The sequence below is a fragment of the Scatophagus argus genome, chromosome 9, assembly GCF_020382885.2.
Source record: "Scatophagus argus isolate fScaArg1 chromosome 9, fScaArg1.pri, whole genome shotgun sequence".
In the NCBI taxonomy this organism is placed as follows: domain Eukaryota; kingdom Metazoa; phylum Chordata; class Actinopteri; family Scatophagidae; genus Scatophagus; species Scatophagus argus.
The window spans coordinates 22193475-22218208 of NC_058501.1; the positions used below are offsets into that span (position 1 = coordinate 22193475).

At 42.8% G+C, this 24734-nt stretch overlaps 3 protein-coding genes across 8 annotated transcripts; 1 reads left to right on the forward strand and 2 right to left on the reverse strand.

Annotated features, from left to right (window-relative positions):
* Positions 1 to 1515: 1515 nt before the first annotated feature.
* Positions 1516 to 10926, reverse strand: notchl (notch receptor, like). Its single transcript, XM_046400782.1, has 11 exons — positions 10800 to 10926; positions 9833 to 9977; positions 9137 to 9469; positions 8145 to 8362; positions 6644 to 6968; positions 5571 to 5746; positions 5141 to 5202; positions 4527 to 4650; positions 3766 to 3863; positions 3296 to 3627; positions 1516 to 2678 (listed from the first exon to the last, which is right to left on the reverse strand). Exons 1-11 carry the CDS (start codon positions 10849 to 10851, stop codon positions 2168 to 2170), a joined length of 2376 nt encoding a protein of 791 aa, XP_046256738.1. The 5' UTR covers positions 10852 to 10926; the 3' UTR covers positions 1516 to 2167.
* LOC124065407 lies at positions 10880 to 15480 on the reverse strand. Of its 4 annotated transcripts, XM_046400787.1 has the most exons (6): positions 15172 to 15480; positions 14742 to 14852; positions 13980 to 14105; positions 13166 to 13789; positions 11995 to 12942; positions 10880 to 11011 (listed from the first exon to the last, which is right to left on the reverse strand). In XM_046400787.1, the coding sequence occupies exons 1-5, from the start codon at positions 15215 to 15217 to the stop codon at positions 12023 to 12025; spliced, it is 1827 nt and encodes a 608-aa protein (XP_046256743.1). In that variant the 5' UTR covers positions 15218 to 15480; the 3' UTR covers positions 10880 to 11011; positions 11995 to 12022. The 4 variants fall into 4 exon arrangements, with proteins under 4 accessions (XP_046256743.1, XP_046256745.1, XP_046256744.1 ...); XM_046400788.1 differs by lacking the exons at positions 10880 to 11011; positions 15172 to 15480 and adding an exon at positions 14999 to 15144 and having other exon boundaries at positions 11387 to 12942; XM_046400786.1 differs by lacking the exon at positions 10880 to 11011 and having other exon boundaries at positions 11388 to 12942; positions 15172 to 15478.
* On the forward strand, positions 14827 to 24501 carry tap1 (transporter 1, ATP-binding cassette, sub-family B (MDR/TAP)). Of its 3 annotated transcripts, none has more exons than XM_046400784.1 (13): positions 14827 to 15064; positions 17310 to 17642; positions 17969 to 18197; positions 18705 to 18819; positions 19128 to 19258; positions 19478 to 19683; positions 20053 to 20250; positions 20658 to 20786; positions 20900 to 21094; positions 21184 to 21357; positions 21940 to 22099; positions 22576 to 22712; positions 22800 to 24501. In XM_046400784.1, exons 2-13 carry the CDS (start codon positions 17322 to 17324, stop codon positions 23028 to 23030), a joined length of 2226 nt encoding a protein of 741 aa, XP_046256740.1. In that variant the 5' UTR covers positions 14827 to 15064; positions 17310 to 17321; the 3' UTR covers positions 23031 to 24501. The 3 variants fall into 3 exon arrangements, with proteins under 3 accessions (XP_046256740.1, XP_046256741.1, XP_046256739.1); XM_046400785.1 differs by having other exon boundaries at positions 14827 to 15031; XM_046400783.1 differs by lacking the exon at positions 14827 to 15064 and adding an exon at positions 16419 to 16799.
* Positions 24502 to 24734: the final 233 nt, after the last annotated feature.

Sequence of the window (24734 nt, forward strand, 5' to 3'; positions counted from 1 at the left end):
TTAAGTTTGAGCTGCGTAATAGGTGTCTGAGCGACTAAATGCTTTTGTCGTTTGAACTGAGTTTTAACGGAGAGTAAAAGTCACCGTTACAGGAATAGTTACACGTTACTCCTCACAGAACGAGTGTTTTCGGGCGTAAAACGGCTCATTGCACCAGTTGAAAGAGCTGTTTGCCACGAAGCGCTCCTTCCAGTCTGAAAGTCATTTGCATCTCAAACGTCGGTGAATTCGCGTGGGAACGTGGGGAGGGTCTCGTCTGCGTGCCACCCTTTCAGATGATGTATCAGTTTTAACAGGTAGTAAAGCTGTATATGCGGCGCCATTTCCTCTTTTCCCACGGGAAAGAGTCTGAAGCCCTCCGGCCTCTCTGAGCAGATACGGTGCGTGTGCAATTTAAAGGCAAACACAAACGTAGACTGGACGGCACCAAAATGCGTAAAGATGGCGGGAAATGTTTTTTTTTCTTAGTAGTTTGGTCACTTTTAATTCATCTCAAACGGTTCTGGAAGATAACACGTGGGAATCCTCACGGCTCCTGTGATGAGATCCCGGTAGCTTCTGGAGATCTAAAAGGAGACCGTCTCGTCACGCCCACGGGGGGAGGTTGTTATAGTAGATCAGTCCAGAAGACTTTTGGGATCCAGTGTGACGCGTGCTGGTGACTTTAGGCACGCGCCAGCTCCACACTTGTAGCCCCGACTGATTGATGTGAACTACAGATCGGGGAAGTAACGTTTAGGTCCTCATGACATCGTCAGGATTTTTTAAACTACTGTACTAAAGCGTTCAAACAAAGGGAGATTTAATTAAAATCATTGTGTGTGTGTGTTTTGAAAGTGTGTGCCATATGCAATTACTATTATTATTATTATTATTTTAACCTTCATTAAAATCATGTGGTTGCATTTTGAAAACTCTGGGACGTTTTAAAACTGGATTATTTTCCAATACTTTGTCCACAGTAAAGCAGCCTGCATGACCGGAAAAGGTCAGTTCTGTTTGGAAACAAAATGTCCGCATGCAGCGTCTGTTTTGTACCCATCACCTGTTGGAATATGACACAGAAGACAGTGGGTCAGTCTGTACCTGCTGGTCTGGGACTTTACCGTCACAGACAGGGCGTTAAAGTGAGCTGCCACGAGCCCGTGTGTGGTACAGATTACAGCCACCGACCACAAAGTGATTCCAAACCTCCAGACTGCAGCCTGTTAGACTTTGCTAATGGCTCTCTTTTACTGGCCTGGGGCTGATGACATCTCACCTTCTCCATCAGTCAGCCTGTGCTACAGAAACCATCATGGAAGATCCATGAGCGGGAAGGCAAGAAATTCCACATAAACTAAGAAAGCATAAATTAAAATCTCCCTAAAACACATGAAAACCGGACTTCCATGAGTCTGTAACATTATTTATGTATTTAAGTATTCTTTACGACTTGTGAGGTATTTATTGTATGTGTTTTTGAAAAAAAACAAAACAAAACAAATTTCAAAATACAATTAAAAATCCATATGATTTGCATAAAAAGTCACTTTATTACAGCTATCTGACATTTCCATGTAACCATGCATGTGGTTTTAACATTTTCTCCTCGATTGTTTCTGCAATAATCAGAATACAACCAGTTAGATGTCAAGTCTGTGTGAATATTTGACAGTATTTGGAAACAAGATTCCCAAGATGTCAAGAGTCAAATTCATCATGTTTGACTGGCACTCATCCCAGGCATGTTTACCTATTTGACTGTGCCACATAAGAGAAAATTTGAAAGGAACAATTTTCTTCTCCAAAATGTAAAATGCAATAATAATAATAATAATAATAATAATGATGATATTACTACTAATAATAATAACTTAGGCAAAGCTGAGTGAAAACTGGGGAAACAACTTAGGAAGGAACATCTCCAAGTGCTGCTGTGTATGAATTTGACAGATATTTAACAAATAATAAATTTAAGAGGCAAATCTGTCAGGCCACACCTGACACTGGATCATAATTAAGGTCATAATATTACAGTAAATCAGCACTGGACTCCAGCATTGCACTGACCTCAACAACAAAATACACCAAATCCCAAACTAAAAGTCAGTGCTTCTGTCTTATTCATGTGTTCTTGCAGGCTGGATGGAAAGGCAGCTGAAGTGTTGTTGCCTCTTGCTGTTCTCTACAGGGCTGTTTGCGTCGAGTCGGTGGTGTTGTTGGGCCTCTCACCTCTGGATTTCTGCTCTGAACTCGTTGAACTCACTGCTGCTTGTTCTGCTCTAATGGGATTTGTGCCATTTACAGCAGGCTGGCGGTCCGGTTGGGCAGCAGCGTCTGTGGGAGGCGAAACAACCACTCTTTCTACGGGTTCGCTGGCTGTTCTGTCTGTCACAATAACATAATTGGGCTCTGGCTGGTGGGCACTGGAGCGACGCTGCAATGCATGCTGGGTGCAGGAAAAGGAACGCTGCCGAGGGGCAGGCTGCGGCGACAGGAAGTGAGGTGTTGCAGCTCTGGGGATTTCCTGGTTCCTGTCACGATCCTCGTCTTCTGAGGTCACCTCCTGTAAGGTGCTGATTGGTCGAGGCGAGCGGCCCATGATTCTTGGAGGGACCAGCGCTGTTGCTGATTGGTTGAGCTGTGGTCGCCAGTTCTGAGGGGAGGGGTACTGTACTCGGCTCATTGACCAATCACTGAAAGGACATGAAAATCATCACAATATTAAAGATTTTTGATATTAACAGAGAGGCTTTCAGAAAACTTTTCATATTTGTCCATAAAATACAGTTTCAACATTCATTGTAACAAGTGTTTTCAGGACTGTGACTGCCTTAGCACAAGATACCAACACACACACCCTTCACCTCTGATAATGAAAACAACACAAAAAATTCATTTTGCATTATGATGGATTACGATCTCAGGTAATTTACAAGTTGCTGCAAGTTGATGTTTATGCTTCTTGGTTTTGTGTTCGTGTTTTCAGTGTGTGACCTCATAAATGCTCTACTGCATGAATGGGCACAAATTCCCACAGAAACACTCCAACATGTTGTGGAAAGCCTTCACACAAGAGTGGAAGCTGTTAGAGCTGCAAAGCCGTGTGCATTTAGAACGAGATGTTTAAAGTCCCTGTTGGTGTGATGGAAAGGTGTCCCAATAATTTTGTCTAAATAGGATTTCTATTGATGGAACCTACGATCAATCAACTTATCATTTCCGCTCTAACTGTAAAATTCGCACTGGTGGCCTTCTGGTGGCATCACCAGAGGGCAAATTAAAAGGCATACTGCTGTCTGTGCACGCTTACTTTTGTGGAGGTGGGGTCATGTCTCGATGCCCTATGATCCCAGAGAAGGAGGCACTTCTCCCAGGCAGGCCTTGCGATCCGACCCACTGCGAGTACATCAGAGCGCGCTCCTCCCACAGCATGTCATTGGCCGAGTCGACGGGAGCAGGCCCTCTCTGGAACTGGTGAGCCAAGAGGAGCTCCAGGACCTGGTGATGCATGCCCTCTCTGGCCATGTCCATCGGGCGACGTCCTCTCCGATCGTGCAACTCAGGGTTGGCACCGTGCAGGAGGAGGAGTCTGGCTGTATCATAGCAACCATAGAGGGCAGAGAGGAAGAGCGCTGTCTCGCCCTACCGGAGGAACAATCAGAAATACAACATACTTTTGTGATACTCACAAGAAACAGGCAGAGTGAGCTGAACATGGATAATCACATAATACATAATATAATATTAATAACCACCGCTAAAGAAACACTCAGAACTTACCTTGTTGTCTTGCAGGTCCACAGCAGCCCCATAACGAATGAGGGTCCTTGTTAGGGAGAGGTGGTTTACTGAGCATGCCCAGTGCAGGGCTGATCTCCCTGAGAGAGACAGTGTGAGTGAAGGGGAGGTGAGGGGGAAGAAGGGAGGGAGTAAGTCAGCCAGTGAACAACCATTACAAACCAGAGTCGAGCCCAGATGGTGAGGAGAGGCAGAAAGGAGGGATGGCACGTGGAGATGAATCGCTTCAGCCGCATGACAGAGACAGGACAGAAAGACAGAGGTAGACAGAAGGACAGTGAGACAGACAGCAAAAGCGAGGAGAAAGATGAGCAACAAAGTTGATATGTCCGTCAACCCGCACGTTAACTTTGCTCTGAGTCAGAGGAAGGCAGCAGGGGAGCTGGAGGAGGAGCAGGATGGAGGAGACGGAAGCCATGGAGAGATGAGCAAAGGTCGGGAGAGGAGGGACACAAAAGGAGGACGTGAGTGAGACGCGGGTTAAGTTACACCAGTTACTCAGCCCCTCAGTGTATGGGTGTCAGAAAATAATGGCTTGCTGAAGAGCTTTAGAGAGATAAATGATTTATTTAATTGCAAAGTGAGTGTAAGTTTAAATGAAATTAGCTACAGTCCCTGACGTTCATGTTGATCTTATTTGAGAAAATTAAAACCGGATACATAAAGAATTACATGCAAATACTGTCCGAGTGAGACTTTGAGGTACTGCGTGAATATTAGTGACTGGGACACAGATGCGTTACCAGTATGATCTGTGTTGTTGACAGGCACTCCTGCTCTCAGCAGCTCCAAGACCACTCGGTCCAGTCCACTTCGCACCGCTCGGATCAGAACTACAGACCCATCTGGGCCACACCACTCTGCTGACTGCCAACACAACCGACCAATTAATGTGTATAGTGTACAGACATGCACATAATAAGTATGCTATATAGACGAAAGTATTGGGACACCTGACCATTACACCAACAGGGACATGAATGACATCTCATTCTAAACACACAGACAGCTCAGTAGCTATAACACATTTTCCACAACATTTTGCTGTGTTTCTGTGGGAATCTTTGCCCATTCATGCAGTAGAGCATTTGTGAGGTCACACACTGATGTTGGACCAAAAGGCCTGGCTCACAATCTCCGTTCCAGTTCATCCCAAAGGTGTTGGATGGAGTTGAGGTCTGTGACTGGATACTTTTGTCTATATATTGTATCTCACACATACCGACAATTCAACAGTTTAAACTGAACTAATGGCAAATCATTCAATTTAAACACTAAAAAAAAAACAGAAACAAAAATATGAAACCAAAGAGACCAAATGGAACAGCACAGTGATCCACAAAAATGAAGGACAGACCTGCTGTGGAGGACTGAGCAGAGGAGGAGGCATGGCATTTCTCTCCCATCCTCTAGGGGGAGCTGAAGGAGAACAAGACTCATTTAAGGTTGATTTTCAACTGAAAAGTGGAAAGATTTTGATACATAATAAAATACTACAGGGCTAAATACAGCGTATAGTTCACAGTTAATATCTTTCATGTGTCAGACTGTAACTTTGTACTGCACAGTACGTCAGCCTTCCACCCCGTGTGAGTACAGCATCTTCAGTTAACCTCCTCTACATTTACTGAGGCTGTTGAGTGAAGTAATTCTGATTTTGACAGCTAATATGGACCGAATTTCAGGACTGTACGTGTTGACAACATGGTACGGTTTAACGTAGATGTGTTTTGTTTTGTCCAAGCAACAGCGAGCAAATAAATGAATGAACAAACCCTAAGCCTTACGCTGTATAGATCTGTGGGGCTGCGAGTTTCCAGCCCGGTAGTGTTTCTGCTCCGGGCTCCTGTGGTCACAGATGGAGGCGTCCTCCTGTCGCCTGGAGCATCTCACGCTGATGTCTTCCATTGAACTCTGGGTAAAGTCTGTGTCACTTCCTATCTCCTGGTCCCTTTTGAGGGGTCTGAAAACCAAAAGCACAGCACATTGAGAAACTGATTGTGGTTTTTGGGTGTCCACGCTGTGTCCTAATTCCTGGAACATGACAGGAATTAGAGAGAGTTATTATTTCACTGCCTTGAGTGAGCTGTTGCCAGAGGACCCAAAAATGTTTTCTCTTTCACAGAGTGTGACAGCACAGAGAGACAGGAAAGAAGGTTCCTGTTTGCAACTAAACCGGGAACAGCATCACATGAATTAAGTCCTCATGCACTTGACCACCAGTACATTTCTAACACAGCCCCTGCACTCACAAAGCATGTTAGTTAGGGCTGCAACTATCAGTTATCTTCATTATGGACAAATCTTTTTTAATATATATTTTAAAATGTTTTAAATACATTTATTTTTTTAGATTTTTCGATTATCACAATCCCAAGCTTCTGAAACTGGTTTATGCAAAAGAGACAAATAACAAAAATGTTAAATGATAAATGAGCATCTTAAATGATTAATTGACTATCAACACTGTTTTCAATTTATCGACTAATAGATTAGCCAACTTATTGTTTCAGCACCAACATTCATCGTGCAAATTATCAATAAATCATTGCAGTAACGAACTAAAGGTGAGGGACGTTTAAGGTTCTAATCACTGGGACTGAAATGTTTATGAGTAGTTTTCCTCACCCCCTCTTTAGTAACTACTGTTGAATTGTTGTGAATGTTATGTACACAATTCTGTATGTGAGGCAAAGTGTTTAAAATAGCTATAGGATAAAGGTGATATCAACCTGATTAATCAACTAACTGTACAGTATGAACTCTCACTTGTTTTACAATAGGCTGCGTTTGTCGACATGACATCATTCCTCCAGCAGTCAAAACATCCTCTCATGTCTTTCAAAGCAGCGCCTCTCACCGCATTCGAATGGCGTCCTCCCCCAGCGGTTCCCTCCTTCTCTTTTTCTCTGCTTCCTTTGCCTTCTTCTTTTTCCTCAAGCTGATCTTGTCTTTCTCTCTGCTGGATCGGACCCTCTGCTCCTGGTGGGCTGCGTGCTGTGTCAGAGCCTTGGATTTGGGGTCACCGTCAGTCACAGTGAACCGGTGTCTCACTCTGTCGCCACCTTCCCTCTCCGCCCGCTGCTGCCTCACCCTCCTCACCACCAACAGGACCACCAGGACCAGCACCAGCAGCAGGCCAATCGCTATGGCAATCACGGCCCACAGCCATGCAGGAGTCGGCTCTTTGAGACGGAGGATAGAAAATCAATTTCACTACTGCTGCCACAAGGAAGAACAATTTTTGTTAGGGCTGCACGATACAGCAAAAAACATCCGAGCTACTTATCACAGCAATACCTGAATATTGATATGTGGTCCTATTTAATGGAACACTCACTTTCATCAAGCAGATGTGATGTTCCTTAAAAGATTATTATGTTTTAGTTGATATAAATACTCACCTTTGCAAAGAAAGTCATAAATTGTATTCACATTTATTTAGGTTTATTTTGTGACAGATTTGGGTGAGATTAATTTTCTTTAATTTTGCAGGTGACTGAATCCAGCTTTAATTAGGCAAGAAAGGCGACGTGGGAGAAGTAAATCAAGTTATAATATATACAGCGTTCATATCTAACAGCATGGGGCATCGGAGTTTTTCACTTTCCTTTCAGCTCTGTTTTGGTCTCCACCAACTCCTGAAGGAAATATCGAGCTAAAAATGTCCCGTAGCTGACTGTGAATGTCACGTACAGCTGACTTGTTGACTAATATCGCATTGTGAAAATGAGATTCAGACAGTCTTCTTCAGGGTTACATGAACAAAAGGCCCAGGGAATCACCTAGGAGCTGTTCGATGTGATGAAGCTTACTTTAGTCTGCTAGAGGTTAGTGCAAACCAAATTTAGAAAAGTGACAAATGACGCGCCTGGCTCGACTTGACCAAAAAATAAATTTATATAAACATCATTTTAATGTATACTATACATTAAAACTACGTTAAAACTACGTTATTTATTATTTTTTCATTATGCTACAAGGGCCACATGTAAAAATGTGCCTCATACCTGAGTCGTGGGTAATCGAGCTTTTATTTTCAGAAAACAAGAAGTTTAGGAGTAAACATACAATTTAAAAATGTGGCTTTTTAATTTCAGATTAAAGAAGGTTGGGTTTAGGGTAAAGGTTCAGGGAAGAACTTTTGTCTCTGCCCATTTCTACACTAAGACTGTGCTTACATTTGAATTCAAATGTTTGAACAACGAAAACTGAGAGCAGCAGCACTGATCATCAGCACATGTACACAGTGGAAATGGAAAGGTGCTTTATAGTGTTTTGTTTGGATGAAACTCAAAGCTGGATGTGAGTGCGTGCGTGTGTGTTTGTGTGAGAGAGAGAAACAGGAGATGTGAGCTTACCTTTGACTTCCTTTATCCCAACATCCTCTCTGCTTCCTATTTCCTCTCGGACACCTCTAATACCAATGATGACCGTCAGCTCCGGGAGGATGGGGAACGAGGAAGGCTTCAGCGACATCACGGCACGCAGGAAACTGGCTGCCTCGGTGGCATAGGGAAAACAGGTAGAGGGCAGACGGGAGCATGGCCTGTTGTCCACTTGGAGGAAAAGGAGGGAGCTAGGAAAGAGACAGACAGAAGGAAAGATTAGGAAAGAACATACAGGTCATTACTGAAGCCTGTTCCAATGCGTAGATTAGTCACAATAAGTTAAGAAGATCTTGAACATTCTCTCAATAATTTGCAAAACAAAATCAAAACATTTAACTTTGAGATGTAAATATTTTACATACATAGCTATTAATATTCATATCTATATCCCTGCTTGATCAGCTCCGTTCAGGCTGCTTTACAGTACTTAAGGGAGTTCCCCAAGGTTCTGTGCTTGGTCCATTTTTTTTTTCTCCCAGATGCCCCTCATACATTTCAGTTCTACACTTCTCAGTCTTGTATTATTATTTTCTTCCTGGTCTTGTACTGTTTTTTGTGTAACTTTTATGCTGCCATCTTGGCCAGGTCTCCCTTGGACTTTTCCAACCTCTATGGGAAGTAAAGGGGCCTACTTATGAAATGTGGCCAGTGTTTGATTATAGCTCCAAAAACAAAAAGGGCAGCATATCAGCTGCTACTCATCATCTTGTTAAGTTATCTTTGGCTGTAACTATCACTACAATTAGCAAGTGACCCTATAGCTGACTGGACTATGTATGGACTACAACCATGGAGGAATCGCCACAGTCTCCCAGGAAAACATCTTTGACATAACACCAACACTTTTTTCCCCTTTTTGTTGATAATTTTATTCATTTTTTAAAAGTTTTAAACTAAAATTCTGACCATATTTCAGCTAGAACATAACACTCACCTTTTCTGACATTTCACTCATCACCTACCCATTTGAGTCAGCTGGTGATGCCTGAGTCAGCAGGTTGGTGAGCTGCTGAGGGTCAAAGTCAAACAAGTTCCTGTCAGTGGCGAGAGGGGCGGAGCCTCTCAGTTTGAGTGACGACTGGAGAAGAACACTGAGTGCCCAGAGCAGGGAGCTGTTGGAGAAGGCCCCACGTTGTTGTGGGATTTTGGCGTGAAGGATCAGGGTGCCTTTAGCCCACAGGGAAGTCTGGCGTGTGAAGCAATCGCTGCCGTCCCACCCACAGGGGGCGTTGTCGCATCCCTGCTCGCAGTGGGAGTTGGCGTAGTGATCACGGCAGTACTGGATATGGCCCGGACTGAGATCCAAGATGGGCAGGGATGAAGACATATAAAGAAAAATACAAAATATGACATCTGACTAAATAATCTCAATCCGAGATCTTCTTACTAGCCATTAAGTCGCTTTATGAACAGTTCACTACCATTCTTCAATTGTCTATTATTTGAGTTTCTTGCCTGAGTGTCAAATATTAACACAAATAAGGAGAGAGTGATAAAAATGAATAGACCGCTTGGTAACAACACATAAGCATACAACGATCCACTGAGACAAATTAACCAATTAAAACATGGAATGTTCCAATTCACAACATTCACTATTAAGATAGAAATGTTGTTCTGTTTCTGTGACGGTGAAAATGACTACAAACGTGCTTTACTTGCAGTGGCCCCTGTCCTTCTGGCAGTCGAAACCGTCTCTGAGACACTCGGGCTCCATACACTCTCTGTCGCATGAGCCGTCTCCAAACTTGTCCTTACACTTTCTGTTGACTGGACACTGGCCCCATGGATCGACAGACGCAGCTGTGAACACAAACAGAGATTACTGCAAAGAAAGTGGCACAATGGGCACCGAAGCACTCAACAGTTTTCCAGGTTGAAATGTAATAATAGTGTATATGTATATCGTGTCCTGTTGACTGCAGGCGGACTGACCAGAGCGAGTCAAAGGCAAACAACATCTCATCCGCATTATGTTTTCCAGACTTTGAAAATAAATGCATTTTCTTTTATTCTGAATGTGAATTATTTCATCAGGCTCTTGCCTTGCAGTTTTCTCCAAGCAAACTGTTGTCGCCAAGTGTTTCAGCGGAGGACCAACTCACCCACCTATTCAAACCACTCATTGTTTCAGAGCATTTGCAGCTATTCATAACAATGCAGGTCAAGCCATGGACGATGGGCCCCGATACGGACCGTTAAAGGGAACAGGAAATGGGCTCGACATAAACAGGAAGTTTCCAGGAGAAGCGAATAGCAACAGGAAATGGAGCGGGCCAGGCCTTGATAAGGGTCAAAGGTCGTCACCGTGGCAATGAGGAATGTGATGGAGTTGGACAATGGGCTTGGCAGGTGTGTGCGGGACCATAAAATCATGGCAGAAAAAAAGTGTGAACAATGGAGCTGAAATTAGACGTGCTGTTAAACACTTTTGTTTCACTTGATCAGCAAAGAGAGCCTTAACAAAAGTTATGTTATAGCAAAAAATACATTTGCTTTGTTCTTGACAAAATATTATCAAAAGTTAAATCTATAACTAAAAAGCAAAATAAACAACAGAACTAATAAAACAGCAATATATCTCAATTCCCAAATATTTCAAAACAATGGCTGTGGCTAACCCACCTTTACATGTCCAGCTCAGTCCAAGCAGAACAACTGTCCTCAGAGCCAACATCTTCAGGCTGTTCGGGTCACCAGCTGTGGGCCTTCTCGGCTCAGAGGGATCAGCAGTCCGGTCCAGCTGTTTGGAAAACCTGCCTCTGATCTCCACAAGCTCAGCTGTCACCCACAGCGTTTACACTGTTGTAAAGCTCTGTGGTGTCGCTTTAGTCCTGCTGTTCGCAAGGAACCGTTAACTCTGAGTGAAGTCGCCAAACTTCATCACAGCCGCCACCACCAACGCCTTCCAAAACCACCTCCCAGCCCACTTTGTTCACTCGCCGTTTCTTTTTTTTTTTTTTCTTTTTTTTTGTCAGAGGCCCTGCGGATATCTGGACAACTTCCTGCCACTGTGTGGAGAAGAATAGGGGGGGTGATGACTGTGTGTGTGTGTGGTGTGTGTGTGTGTGTGTGTGTCTGCATCTCCACTTGTAATTTAAAAAAAACAAAAAAAATTCAACAGTGTGGCATAAGTGAGCTGTGAGAAGAGCTGTTATTAAGGGTGTGAGCAGATGGTGGGGTTTGAATTTGACCTTTACAAATAAGTGTAGAAGCACGGACACACACACACACACACACCTCTTTTGTCCAGCTGCTCAGTACAAAACATCAAACAAAAACTTGACTTTTAATGTTCTGCCTCACAGCTCTGTAAACTGCTTCAATAATTTGTTCCTGTCTAATTCACAAAAGAACACAGAATATTTGGGGCCCAAATGACTTTGACCTTTCACACTACACAAACAGCAGGTTCACAGTATGTGTAAACAATATGTTTTAGTGTTATTTGTACATATAATTATATGCACTATAATACATACACGTATGTACAATTATTTATACTTATTGACACATTTTTGTTTCAGTTCTTGAACTGACGACGGTCGACAGAAGACTTTACAAAAGACTTTACATCTTAAGCATAGCTTTCTGTATAACAAAAACAAAACAAATATAGTGCTTAAACAATTCTACTGAAGTAAAACAACTGAGCATCTGCATGGAGATCAATGGACTGCTTCAGACAGTGAGTGTGGAACATGATTAACGGGATTCAGTGAAACATGGGACCGTTAAGGAGTCATTTTGGCCAAAACGTAGTATTAAACTTCCTGCGATGTGCATATGATCATATTGTAAGAAACACAGTAATACACACCTTGTCCTTTTTCGTCATTAATCCCTTTCTACTGGTTACCCACTTTCGCTGGTTGTGGCCCTGGAGCTCCTCTCTCCATGCAGTATTCCTCCCAAAGCTCGTTAAACAAATTTCCAGAAGCACCAAAAGAGCAAGGCTGATCCTTTTTGGAGTCACACAATCCCAAGTCCATCTTTTTAAACACAGCGCAGAAAACCTGCCGAGAGAGCGGCGCTGTCGTCTTCTCTAAGCAGTGGTTGCAGTAGTGCCTGTACACCTCGGACATGTTGGAGAAGACCGGCTCCAGATAAAGCTTGGAGATGGATGTCCCGCAGCAGTATGAGGGCACTTTGGGTAAACTCTCGAGGAACTCCTTCAGGACGATATGCTCTGAAGCTTTGCGAGACTTCCTCTGCGTTCGCTTCTTGGATTTTTCCCCTGAATTGTCCTGCTTGGACGCATTTTGTGCCCAGTTGAGCACTGACCACTCTCCAATCCCCAAAGTGGAGAGGAACATCTTTTTGCAAACTTGTTTTCTGTCACCGTCGGCAATCAAGTGATAGCGCATCGAGACTGTTCTCCTGGACTGAGTCCATGGCGCTCGGGTTCTTTCCACTGGGTCGCAGTCCACTAATTCGGCCACATAGATCTTTCTCTGAGGCCAGTTCATACACTGCCAGAAACTCGTAAACAGCTTGTTCCTCGCGTCTTCGCTGAAATCGGCACAGAAGCGGTTTGACGCCTTTTTGCAAGCGCTGGAGGTGCATCTCGGTCCGACTGCCCTCTGAGCTTTAGTGATGGTCATGCCGTCTTTCTTTCGTTTGCTGATGTACGGTTTGCCCTCCATCCGAAGTTGCTTCTGTCGATTTTGTTTCCATGTAAGCGGCCTGGCAACTCGGGATTTCTTTCTGGCTGGCCCCTCTGGTTCGGGTAGCCTGGTTTTGTCCATGTCAGCAGCATTCACTTGTTCTGCAAACACAGAAAATCTCACTGATGTACGAATAATATCTGTGATGCGCTTCAGTGTTATGGCAAAAACAAGCACTAAAATTACTTTTCCTCTTTAGCTCAGAGGACACAACACTAATGTCCTATTTACTGTATGTCTCACATAGCGTCCCAAGCTTTTGGGAAACACGTTTGTAGTAAGTAGATGAAAAAGAGCAAAGACAAAACCAAAATAAGCACTCACCCTGGGTAATCTGCACAACATTACTGACTGGATTCTGTTGTGAGCACTGAGGGGCAACTTGGCTCTTGTCGAAGTTATTGTCATTTGATTCATTCTTCTTTGTTGCTCCTTTCTGTGCCCAGTTGAGCACAGACCACTCTCCTATCCCCAGAGTGGACAGGAACATGTTTTTACACACTTGTTTCCGTTTGCCATCAACCATTAAATGATACCGAAGCGAAACTGATCTTCTCGACTGTGATCCCACTGCCCGAGATCTTTCCACGGGGTCGCAGTCAACCTGTCCTGCTATGTACTGTTTTCTCTGAGCCCAGTTCATGCGCTGCCAGAATTCATCAAACACTTTGTTCCTGGCCTCTTCGTTGATTTCGCCACAAAGTCGGTTTGACGCCTTTTTGCAGGCAATCGAGGTGCATCTTGGACCCACTGCTCTCGGCTGCTTTGTCACAATCTCGCCATCTTTTTTGCGTTTGCTTACGTACGCTTTACCCTCCATCCTCAGCTGTTTCTGCTTGTTTTGCTTCCACTTTGATGGATCTGCGACTTTGGTTTTGGGGATTTTTCTGCCAGCACCTGCCACATCCAGATTAGTGTTCCCATTTTTAGCAGCTGTCTTAAAAAATGCTGAAAAAACAAACAAACAAAACTGGGTTCATTACTGGAAGCACTGCACCGATATACAAAGACTTGAAATATAAAACACAAAATTCTGAAATGTTACAAGAATGACACCCATTTTACCTGAGGTCTGACACACCTGAATGTAACTGTACAGAGCAGTTGTACACAACTCTTAACACACACTCTTACTTACTGGTGTCGGCCCCCAGAGGAGAATCATTCTCAACTGTCAACTGTGGCTGTGCTGTCGTTACAGAGTGGGACCTTTTTTTGGACGGACCATCACATTTCCTGCTTGCATCAGTGACATGTACATGGTCTGGATAAAACAACACACACACACATATATATAAGTATACACTACATAGACCAAAGTATTGGGACGCATGACCAACAGGGACTTTCATGACGTCTCATTCTACACACACAGACAGCTTTGCAGCTCTAACAGCTTCCACTCTTCTGTGAAGGCTTTCCACAACATGTTGGAGTGTTTCTGTGGGAATTTGCGCCCATTCATGCAGTAGAGCATTTGTGAGGTCACACACTGATGTTGGACCAAAAGGCCTGGCTCACAATCTCCGTTCCAGTTCATCCCAAAGGTGTTGGATGGGGTTGAGGTCAGGGCTCTGTGTGGGCCAGTCAAGCTCTTCCACACCAAACTCATCCAACCATGTCTTTATGGAGCTTTGCTTTGTGCACTGGGGCACAGTCATGCTGGAATAGAAAAGGGCCTTCAACAAACTCTTGCCACAAAGCTGGAAGCATAGCATTGTCCAAAATGTCTTGGTGTGCTGAAGCATTAAGATTTCCCTTCACTGAGTCAGGGGCCGAGCCCAAACCCTGAAAAACAGCCCCATAAAGAGTCGTGTCTGGATACTTTTGTCTATATAGTATACATCTTGTATTGACGTGTCAGTTACTACTGTGTGTGTCTGTCTGAGCTCAAACACACCTGGTGGGATGTGGTGCAGTCCGAACGTGTCAGTGACTGTGGGTCTGTGAACGGGGGGGCCATAACCGGTGGGTTTGGGAAGGAGACCAACATCCTCCATAGCTGCAATGGCTAAAACACAGGAAACAGGTTATCCTCGCATCAAGCAAACGATGGCACGCATTTTAAAATTTACAGATTTAGTAATTAGCAGTTAGCCCGGGAGTCCGTTCAAACCCTTAAACCACCATTAAAACACCGTAAACACAGCCACGTGCCTAAATCCAGACGATTCTGCAGCTTACGCACAGGTAGGCGTTACAGGCCTGACATTCCTCCAAAAGGTAAGCGGAAACGGCTTGCTTAACTTTATGTGGAGCTAATTCCCAGCGGTTACTCTTGCAGGCTGAACAAAACCCTTAGAAATGACCCGTATTTCAGGCGTGCTTACACAGTGTTATACATTTGAAAACGTCTCGTAGACCCGTCGGTTCCATCCAGATCAGATCACAAGTTTCCCCGCTTCCCCTGCTGCTTACTCCATCGTGGCTGCGACGATGAAACACAACAGCTGTCAGTTAGCTCAGATGGCTCAGGTTTTATTTGGCTAAATGTCTTTAACCGTCGGATCTGAGGGGTGGCTGGCAGCTGCCATGTCTGAGCATGCGCACTGGGTTTCGTGGTGGAAAACAGCATGTTTTTGTGATCTCTCGTTCAGTGTGGATAAAAACATAAAAATGGGAGAGAAATGACTGGTCTATAGTGGGGGTCAGATCCTGTACTTACGTGAAAGGGACAATTCTGGGAAAATACTACAAGTAAAAGTCCTTCATTCAAAACCTGACTTAGTTTAAGTAAAATTGTGTATTATCAAAACTGTACAAGTAGTCATGCAGAAACAAAATAATACAAGTCAGTGCTTTTTGTGATTCAGTGAGTCAGTGATTTATAGGTGCTTGCAAACAGGCTTCTTAAAATGGGAAGAACATTTATAACTTTACTCACCACGTCCTTCTAACATGAAAGTAGAGGAAAGGAAGGAAGCTATCAGGGAGTTCAAAGTTTCTGTTGGAGGTTTCATTCTCTCAGTGGACTTAATGGGTTTCAACACAAGGCAAGGCCAACAAGACAGAGCGGGAAGTATCCTGGGGACACACACCTGTATCTATCTTGGGACCCTCTGCTGGAGGTCCGACCCCCATATTGAACTCACTGGATTATAATCTTAACTACAGATAAAGTAGTTAAATCTAGTTCCACCTCAACCAGCTAAAATACATAGTAAAATGCTGCAATATGGATGCATCAACAAAAGACTTGAGTTCATTGCCTGTCAGTTGCCTTTTTATTATTATAATTATTATTATTATTTTACAATAGTAAAAAGGCAATATTAGCAGATGATATGCTCCTGTCTTGTAAAGAAACACACATTAGCTCTATGATAAAGCCAGGTGTTTTAGGGACACAAAAAGCTGGATGACCTGAATTTTTTCCAACTAAGCTTGGAAAAGGTTTTTGAAGTTATTGAAGCTACTCTCCAAGGCATTACCTTGGCCTCCTTTTGATTACGTCCTTTAATTCCTGCAGAAAACGAATTTCAAAGGTTACCTTCTTTGTCCTGTGTAACTTTGAAGTCATAAAGCAGTTCCAGCTTATCGCCACTTGGTGTCGCTGCTGGACTTTTTGGTGGTGACTCATCGGGTTTTTCAGCTAAGGCTGCCTGCCATGCAACATGCATGATCGTTATCTCTTTTATTTACTTATATACAAAAGTGTAAGAAGGCAGGATTTCAAATAAATGAGATACCAATCTGAACGTTGTATTCCTCGCTGGTCTTCGTTCGCCATTGTGGCTTATGCAAAGCTAGAAGGGACTTTCCTTGGCAAAAGATTTGAAAAAGTTATTTTCGGTTTCGGTTTGACAGTTAAACAGGTCGGTCGACGTCTGAACGGGCAGCCGCTTGTGGATTGTCAAACCGGCAGTCTTTTGCTGTGTTAATTTAAATATCGTTGTCGTTTTGCGGTCTCAGGCGAACACTAAACAACCAAGTCAAACCTGGCTCGTCTGAAGTAAACGTAAGTCGGATTTTAATGCAACTGCAGCGAAGCTAAACGTGGCTAGCTTACTGTACTACTACTGCTACTACTGTACTTTACCTGTAGCATGGATTCTGCCTTAGCAACACCCAGAGTAAATTTATTGTATTTTGGGCTAATTCGTTTTCATATTTGTGTGGGTGTGTTTATCTACAGTCGGCGTTTCAAAGAAATCACCGGTGCAGCTGAAAACGAAAGTAAAAAGTATCAGTAGCAGATTGAAAGTAAACCTTTTACCTTTGTGATAAAGTATGTGAGTGCAAATAACTGTCCTGGGTTATATAATTACATTAGGTACAAATGGGCTCAGCACTCAGCTTTGTTTTCTGCTTATTTTAAATGCTGCAGCTGTATTTTCACTGTGTGGTATTTGTACTTTTACTTGATTATGGCGCCTTATGCCTCTCATGTTTTCTGTGTTTGGATGCTCCTGTTAGTCCCTCTCAGAGACACTCGGCCACTGACTGTCCCTGTCATTTGTGTTCGCAGAACCTGTACGTTATGCAGAAAATGAACTACTTCTTCCCTCTGCTCTTCGTGTGCCTGGATGTGTGCCTGGTGCACACCATCCGCTTGGCCCACCTCTCACCTCTCCTCATCCCCCATCCGTTCATCACCCTGTGGGGAGGAGGGTTGTCCAGGGCTTTCCTTCTTTCCCTGCTTGTCCTCACCTACCCTGGAAGCCCACCGTGGATGAGCAGCTTCAAGGGGCTGCAGCGTTTAGGGGTCCTCTGCTTCCACTTCCCGGTGTACACCACTCTTCTGTCGGCGCTGGGGAAGTCTACTGTGGAGGAACTGTGGGGGTGGCACTCCTGGGAAAGGGTGGGTGAATGTGTTTATTATTTTCACCACTGGTTGTTTGCTCAGTGTCTCAGAATCTAATGTAACATCTTCAGACATCTTACTGTCGTAAATGTCTGATACAAGCAATTTTGTAGCCAGATTAAAGTACTTGGTTGTTATTTTTATTTATTTTATTTTACCGCAATGAAGCTGTTTGAGCCTGGACCAGTAAAAGGACTGAAACCAAAACCAAATGGGGCCGAAGAGAATGAGAAATCCACCATTTTAGAAATGTTTTTAGTTTCATCTTACCGCTGAGTGGCACTGAGTGATTAACTTCATGTAATATTTTCGTTGTGTTGCAGGTGCTACAGGGTTATGTCGTGACAGCTCTGGCGTGGCTCTACTGGAACCGATATGTCTCGTCTCTTTTGCTCTCCTTGGGGCAATACATCTCATCTCTGTGGACGAGGACGCCGTCTGAGAAGTCCAAAGGGGACACCGGTGCCTCGCTGAAGAGACTCATTACGTACATGCAGCCTTATCGCTGGCGCTTTGTTGCTGTGCTGTGCCTTGTGGTTTTGTCTTCTTATGGTAAGTGAGACGACACTTCCTCAGACTTAGCTACAAAGTTCTGGAGAATGTTTCCCGCTGTTCCTGCTGTGTTGTTCGCACCTTGACTTAGTTAGTGTTAAAGAAAGGTAAGATAAGATAAGATTTCCTTTATTGTTCCACAATGGGGAAGTTCACATTGTTACAGCAGCAAAGTGGATAGTGAAAAACAGATAATAAACAATTTGCATAAATGTAGGAAAAAAAGAAGAGCTAGCAATTTATATATAGTATAAGTAGAGAAGAAATGAGTTTAGAATTAAGTACAGGTTAGTTAACGCACCCTGTTTGTTGTAGGCCTGTGAAGCTCTATTAGATATGATTTTAGATGAAGACTGAATCGTTGTTTCAGTCACAGGCACATTCAACAGTCAGTCATGTCTCTACTCCACTGACTCTGCTGCTTCTTTAGACTGATCCAAGAGCTGTTAGAGACAGTTTTGTCTTCAGAAAGATCAACATTGTAATAATGTGAGCTTCTGACCTCAGGTGAGATGGCTGTTCCTCAGTACACTGGACGTGTGGCTGATTGGATCATGAATGAAGAAGCACCTGATGCATTCACACAGGCCATCACAGTCATGACTCTAATGACTGTGGCCAGGTAATATAACCAAAGTAGTAAAATGTTTCAGGCTGAAAAGCAAATATGTGATCTCTCAAAACTTTATTGTGTTGAAGGCTTTAAAGAGAGTCAGATTTAATTCAACTTAAATAGAAAATTATCGCACCCTAACTCTTGGTGGTACACTTTGAATTAATCATTATTATTTTTTAATGTTTGTATACAGATGAAATTAACTTACGAAAAAAAATGTTCTTGCTATTTGACAAATTAAGATAGATTAATAATATAGTGATATTTTTGGCAACTCTACATGACTGCCATGTGTCCTCTGTTGTGTGTTTCAGTGCTGTGCTCGAGTTTGTGTGTGACCTCATGTACAACATCACCATGAGCCTCATACACACCTCAGTGCAGGGGGCTGTCTTTGAGGCTGTGCTCAAACAGGAGATTGCTTTCTTTGACAAAAATTTGGCAGGTAAATCGACAGGATGTCGCATACACCATGCAGCTGGCCACCCTGAATAAACCCTAAAACACTCCTTGCACTTTTGGTATGAATGTCCTCGTAGAAATACTTGACAGAACTTGTCTGGCCTGGTGAACATCCAGAATATACTGGATTCTAACAACATGTTGAGTGCATATCTAACACTGTAATTCCTTTGACAAGGCTAATGGAAAACTCTTTTCTCAGGTGAACTGGTGTCCCGCATTACCACAGATACCAACACTGTGAGCGAAGCACTGAGCGAGAAACTAAGCCTCGTGATGTGGTACACGGCACGTTTTGCCTTTCTCTCGTTCTTTATGATGAGCCAGTCGTGGAAGATGTTCCTGCTCACTTGCATGGGACTGCCCATCATCTGGGTCATACCTGAGCTCACTGGACACTTCCACCAGGTAAACAGGTGCAAGTTCAACTCATTGTTTTGGTTTTTACAGCCCACAGAATGCCGTTAATTATTGGACTTTATTATTAACCGGACAGAGAGGAATATGACTGATTATTGAATGCTAATGCTGTGCCGACTTTATAAAGTGATAGCATGTCAATGTTTTGCTTACAATGTGTTATGATGTCCTCAGTTCTGCTGTTTAAGGAATAATCTGCCCACAGGCCACAGATGCTGTTTAAAGAAACAGCTGTTGTACCAGACAATATGACATCATGTCAAAATATTTTCAGCGCATCTGTGATTGTGCCCAGCTGTCATGTTTGTAACTTCTAAAACTGTCACTAACTCAATCCATTTTTTATCCATATTTCAGACTATTGCAAAGAATGTTCAGGAGTCACTGGCTAAAGCCAACCAGGTGGCCACAGAGACCTTCTCTCACATAAAGACAGTGAGGAGTTTTGCCAACGAGGATGGTGAGACAGAGCGGTACAAACGGCGGCTGGATGATACTTACGCCCTTAATAAAAAGGAAGCAATGGCCTATGCAGCCTCTACCATGACTAACAGCGTGAGTTCCACATTTATATAAAGCGTGCAGTGATTTCATAGCGAATGTGTGTCTGTGAGCATGAGATGAGTCGAGGGGTTAATCTAGAGAATACAGAAAAATATGTTTATCCTGTGCAGTGTGACCTGGCAGGACTGATGTGTTCATCATCCTCTGCCATTTCAGTTGTCAGTTATCTACAGATAGAAAGTGTAATAGAATATGTGCAGAAAATAAACAGCCAGAAATGTAACATTTTTAAATCTGGCCAGGAACACGAACTATCCTCAAGTCACCCTGCCTGAGCCCAGCGTGACTCCAAATTGAGCGTATCAGGAGAACCAAACCTGCATGTTCACTGATGTGCTGGGAATAGATTTTTATTATTGTTTCACACATTGTATAAACTGTTGTTTATGTTCTCCCAGATGTCCACTTTGGCCCTGAAGGTGTGTATTCTGTACTATGGAGGGACTCTCGTGACCAGGGGAGGCGTTAGCAGTGGAGACCTGGTGTCATTCGTCCTCTATGAACTGCAGTTTGCTTCTGCTGTTGAGGTGTGCCCTTGCACTTGTTTCCCCTGTTGCTGAATTAAACATGGCTGATTGTTTTGTTCAAAAGAAATTTTACTCAAGTTGAAAAGTGCCTCATTCTACAACCTCTTTTCCAGGCTGTCATGCATTATTACCCAGAGGTGAGGAAGGCAATTGGTGCATCCGAGAAGATCTTTGAATATCTGGATCGCGAGCCTGACGTACCCCCAAAGGGCTCTTTGGCCCCTCAGAGTCTTGAGGGACACATCCAATTCAAAAACGTTACATTTTCCTATTCTGGAAGGACAGACAACGATAACTTTGCTCTCCAGGTATGTATGTTCATCTCCTGTGCATTTCGTATATTTACAATTCAAATCATTTTTATCTCATACGACTCTTCACCTATTCACACTAACAGGACGTTTCACTGGAACTCAAGCCGGGCCAAATCACTGCCCTGGTGGGGAATAACAGCTCAGGGAAGACCACATGTGTCAAGTTGCTGGAGAGGTTTTACCAGCCTCAAGCGGGTGAGATCCTACTGGACGGGAAACCACTGCAGAGCTACGAAGACCAGTACCTGCATGACAAGGTGGGTTGTCACAAGACATTTCTTCCATTGTGAATTTGAATCTTTGAAGCTGATAGTTGACAATGTTATCTAATTATATGACTTGCAGTGAATTTAATTTAAATCCATATGACACTAAATAACCACAAAAAGACTTCAGGGAGCTTTTTTCAGTTGGGTTGCTGAAGGTGGTTTGTACTCCTCTATCCACACACTTTCCTTTGGTTGAACATAAAGGTTATAAAAAAGACAATAAACCACAACCTATGTGGGTGAGGTACTGACATCCTGTGGGGATTATTAAATCATGGTCCAACAAAAACTGACTGAAATTCAAAATGGCAAATCCATAAATGAATTCTGCAGCTGTGACCATAAAACTGAAATGAAAACAAATACTGAGCTGTACTACGATGTATAAGCTCACTGAAAGTTTCCAGATTCTTCCAAAAGTCTCTTAAGTTCACTCCTTTGCTCCTGTTTTATCTTTAGCCTAACAGTTCTTCTGTGTTATCACACAGCGGCCACAGGAGTATTTTGAGGACAAATCATTCTCGGAGTTCGCTGTCACTCATGTTTCTTCTTCTTTGGGTTTTCATATAGATCGCTGTGGTGAGCCAAGATTGCGTGCTGTTTGCTCGCTCAGTGCGGGAGAACATCAAGTATGGCTACGAGGATGCATCTGATGAGGCCATGCACAATGCTGCCAACATGGCTAGTGCCCACGAGTTCATCATGAAACTGTCCAATAGATACGAGACAGGTTCGACCCAAAAAACACTCAGCATCTCTTAGAGTGAATCCTTTCACAGATGTGTTATTTTTTATTTTAATTTGAATCCTTAGATGATAGAATAAATGCTTGTAATTTGTTAGAAGTGGGAAAACTGTTTTTCTCCCTCATGCTGTCTGCCCAGGATTTCCGCAGGTCTTGAAAAGTATAGAATTTTGTTTTCTCAGAAAAACAAAACAAAACGTATCAAATATTTCTGCTAGCAGTTTAATCTTGAAAGCTTACTGTCTCAAAGACTTAAAGGCAGTTAATCATTTTCAGTGGTTTAAGCCATCAAACCATTGTCTGTCACTTTAATGGGTGCAGGTTGCTTTAATTGATTATATCATTAGGAATTACAAAAAGCCAAAGCACAAAAATGTAAATAATTCTGTCTCATGCAAAACATGCATGCTATTTTCCAAAGATGTTTATACACAATAACCATATGTCCTTCTGTTGGACAGATGCTGGAGAGAAGGGAGGCCAGTTGTCTGGAGGCCAGAGGCAGCGCATTGCCATTGCCAGAGCTTTAATCAGAAATCCCAAAATCCTGATACTGGACAGCGCCACCAGTGAGCTGGACACAGAAAATGAATACCAGGTCAGACATTCTTGAGTTTCTAAAATTTTGTTCAATGTTTGTTGGTGTTTTCTATGTGTAACACCAAGTCACGATTGTTCTCAACAGGTCAACCAGGCTTTGCTAAAGCAAACCAACAACTGCACCGTGTTGTTGATATCCAGAAATATGAGCCTTGTGGAGAAGGCTGATCATATCATTTACCTCAGCAATGGGATGGTAAAGGAGGAGGGCACTCACGATGAGCTGCTGAGGAGAGGTGGCCTCTACGCTCAACTGGTCAAAAATGAGAATAGGAGCTTTCACCGTCAACAAAAGGAAAGGAGTGATACCCATTGATTCATGCTGACTGTGATTGTCCTCAAGACAGAGGAGGACAGAGGACAGAGGAGCAGACGAGTTACTGAAAGGTTGCTGATTAAATGTCCGGGTTTAAAGGGGCACTTCACCCCAAAGTCAAACATACAGACTTTTCTTCTTGTCTGTAACTCACCAACAAATCAGTCTGGCCATATATATATATATCTATCTATAGAGAGAGAGAGAGAGAGAGAGAGAGAGAGAGAGGTATATATACCTCTAATATGGGCTGTAGACACCACAGCCCATATTAGAGGTGTTGCTGGAGTTTATGTCCCTCAACAATATTTCCCTTCTCCGTACACAATGGAAGTAGGAATTAGTACTTCATCACAATAATGCATGTCACTATCAGAATTACAATTCATACAAATTTAAATTCGAATTTCAGTCAGGCAGTGGTATCTGATCCTCGTCCTCAGTGTTGGGCTGTGGCAGCGCTACAAATATTGGCCTTACTAGTTTAACTACGTTTCTGAGTAACGTGGAGGTCACTGTTTTTCCAATGCAAAAAGCCTTTCAGTAACTTAGCTCTTTTATTGATCGAGACTGTAGTGTGGTAGCGTCCACTCAGGCTGCTCCAGCTTTTTCCAAGCACTTCTAAAGTTGGTTTCCAGTATGGTCTGAAGTAAAAGTGCTAAGGATCAGTGAGTGCCACCATCGCCACACACAGACGTGTGACGGTGGTGACATCACTCGCCGTTCATTACAGACGTGTGAACATGGCTTTTCGTTCCTCTGCCACTGTGGTTTGAGCTGTAGTCTAATTTTCAGTAAACTTCAGAGTTTTTCCTTTAAGTCAAAGACAAATTATCTTTATTGTCAATACCATATGTACCAGACGTAAGACAAGTCTAAGTGCACATCCACACACACAAACACACATACACATTAAAAACAAGCCTTATTGTTATGTTATTAAAAGTTGTTATGTGTGTTATTATGTTGTTTATTTTGCCAAATTGGTTTTAGAGAAGTCAGAGATGTCAGAGAGCACAGGATATTATTTAAAAAAATCATCATAACATTTTTTTTTGTCTGTCTGTTGACAGTTTTATTGATCAATGAAATAGCGATGTCTTGGAATGATGTTAGTTCAGTTTTAAAGGATTAAACTATTTTTGTTGTCGCTTTTGTTTACTACATTTAATTTATAATGAAGCGTAAATGCAGCTTCCAACACTGCAGGTTCCTACCGAGCAGCTCCCATATGATAATATGTGTGAACGAGAATCATGTCAAAGAGAGTTAATGATGATTACATAATGAATTGATTCATACACTTGAGAAGTGTTCAGTGCTGCACTTTTTTAATGTTGAAATTTCTAACTTTCTGCTTGTATATATTTTTCACATTTTTCTGTTTTATTTTTATTTTTAACACAGCTGAACACTGTTTCCCTCCCTATAGTTTCCACAATAAATCTAATGAATTCTTTTCTTTTCTTAAGTTTTGGACTTCTGACTTAAACAAGCAAAGGTTTTAGTCAGGGATGCTTTGATATCTGTTGGGTAACTTGTCTGTTGGTTTAAATATATAATCCCGTCATCTCAGAACCTGAAACCAGATCAGTCTCAATAATTCCAGGTTTATAAAGTTCATGTAGCTATCAGCACATTGCATAATAGCATTTCAGTCAACTGAACGCCCACACATAATCTCAAAGTCAGATTTTTCATAAC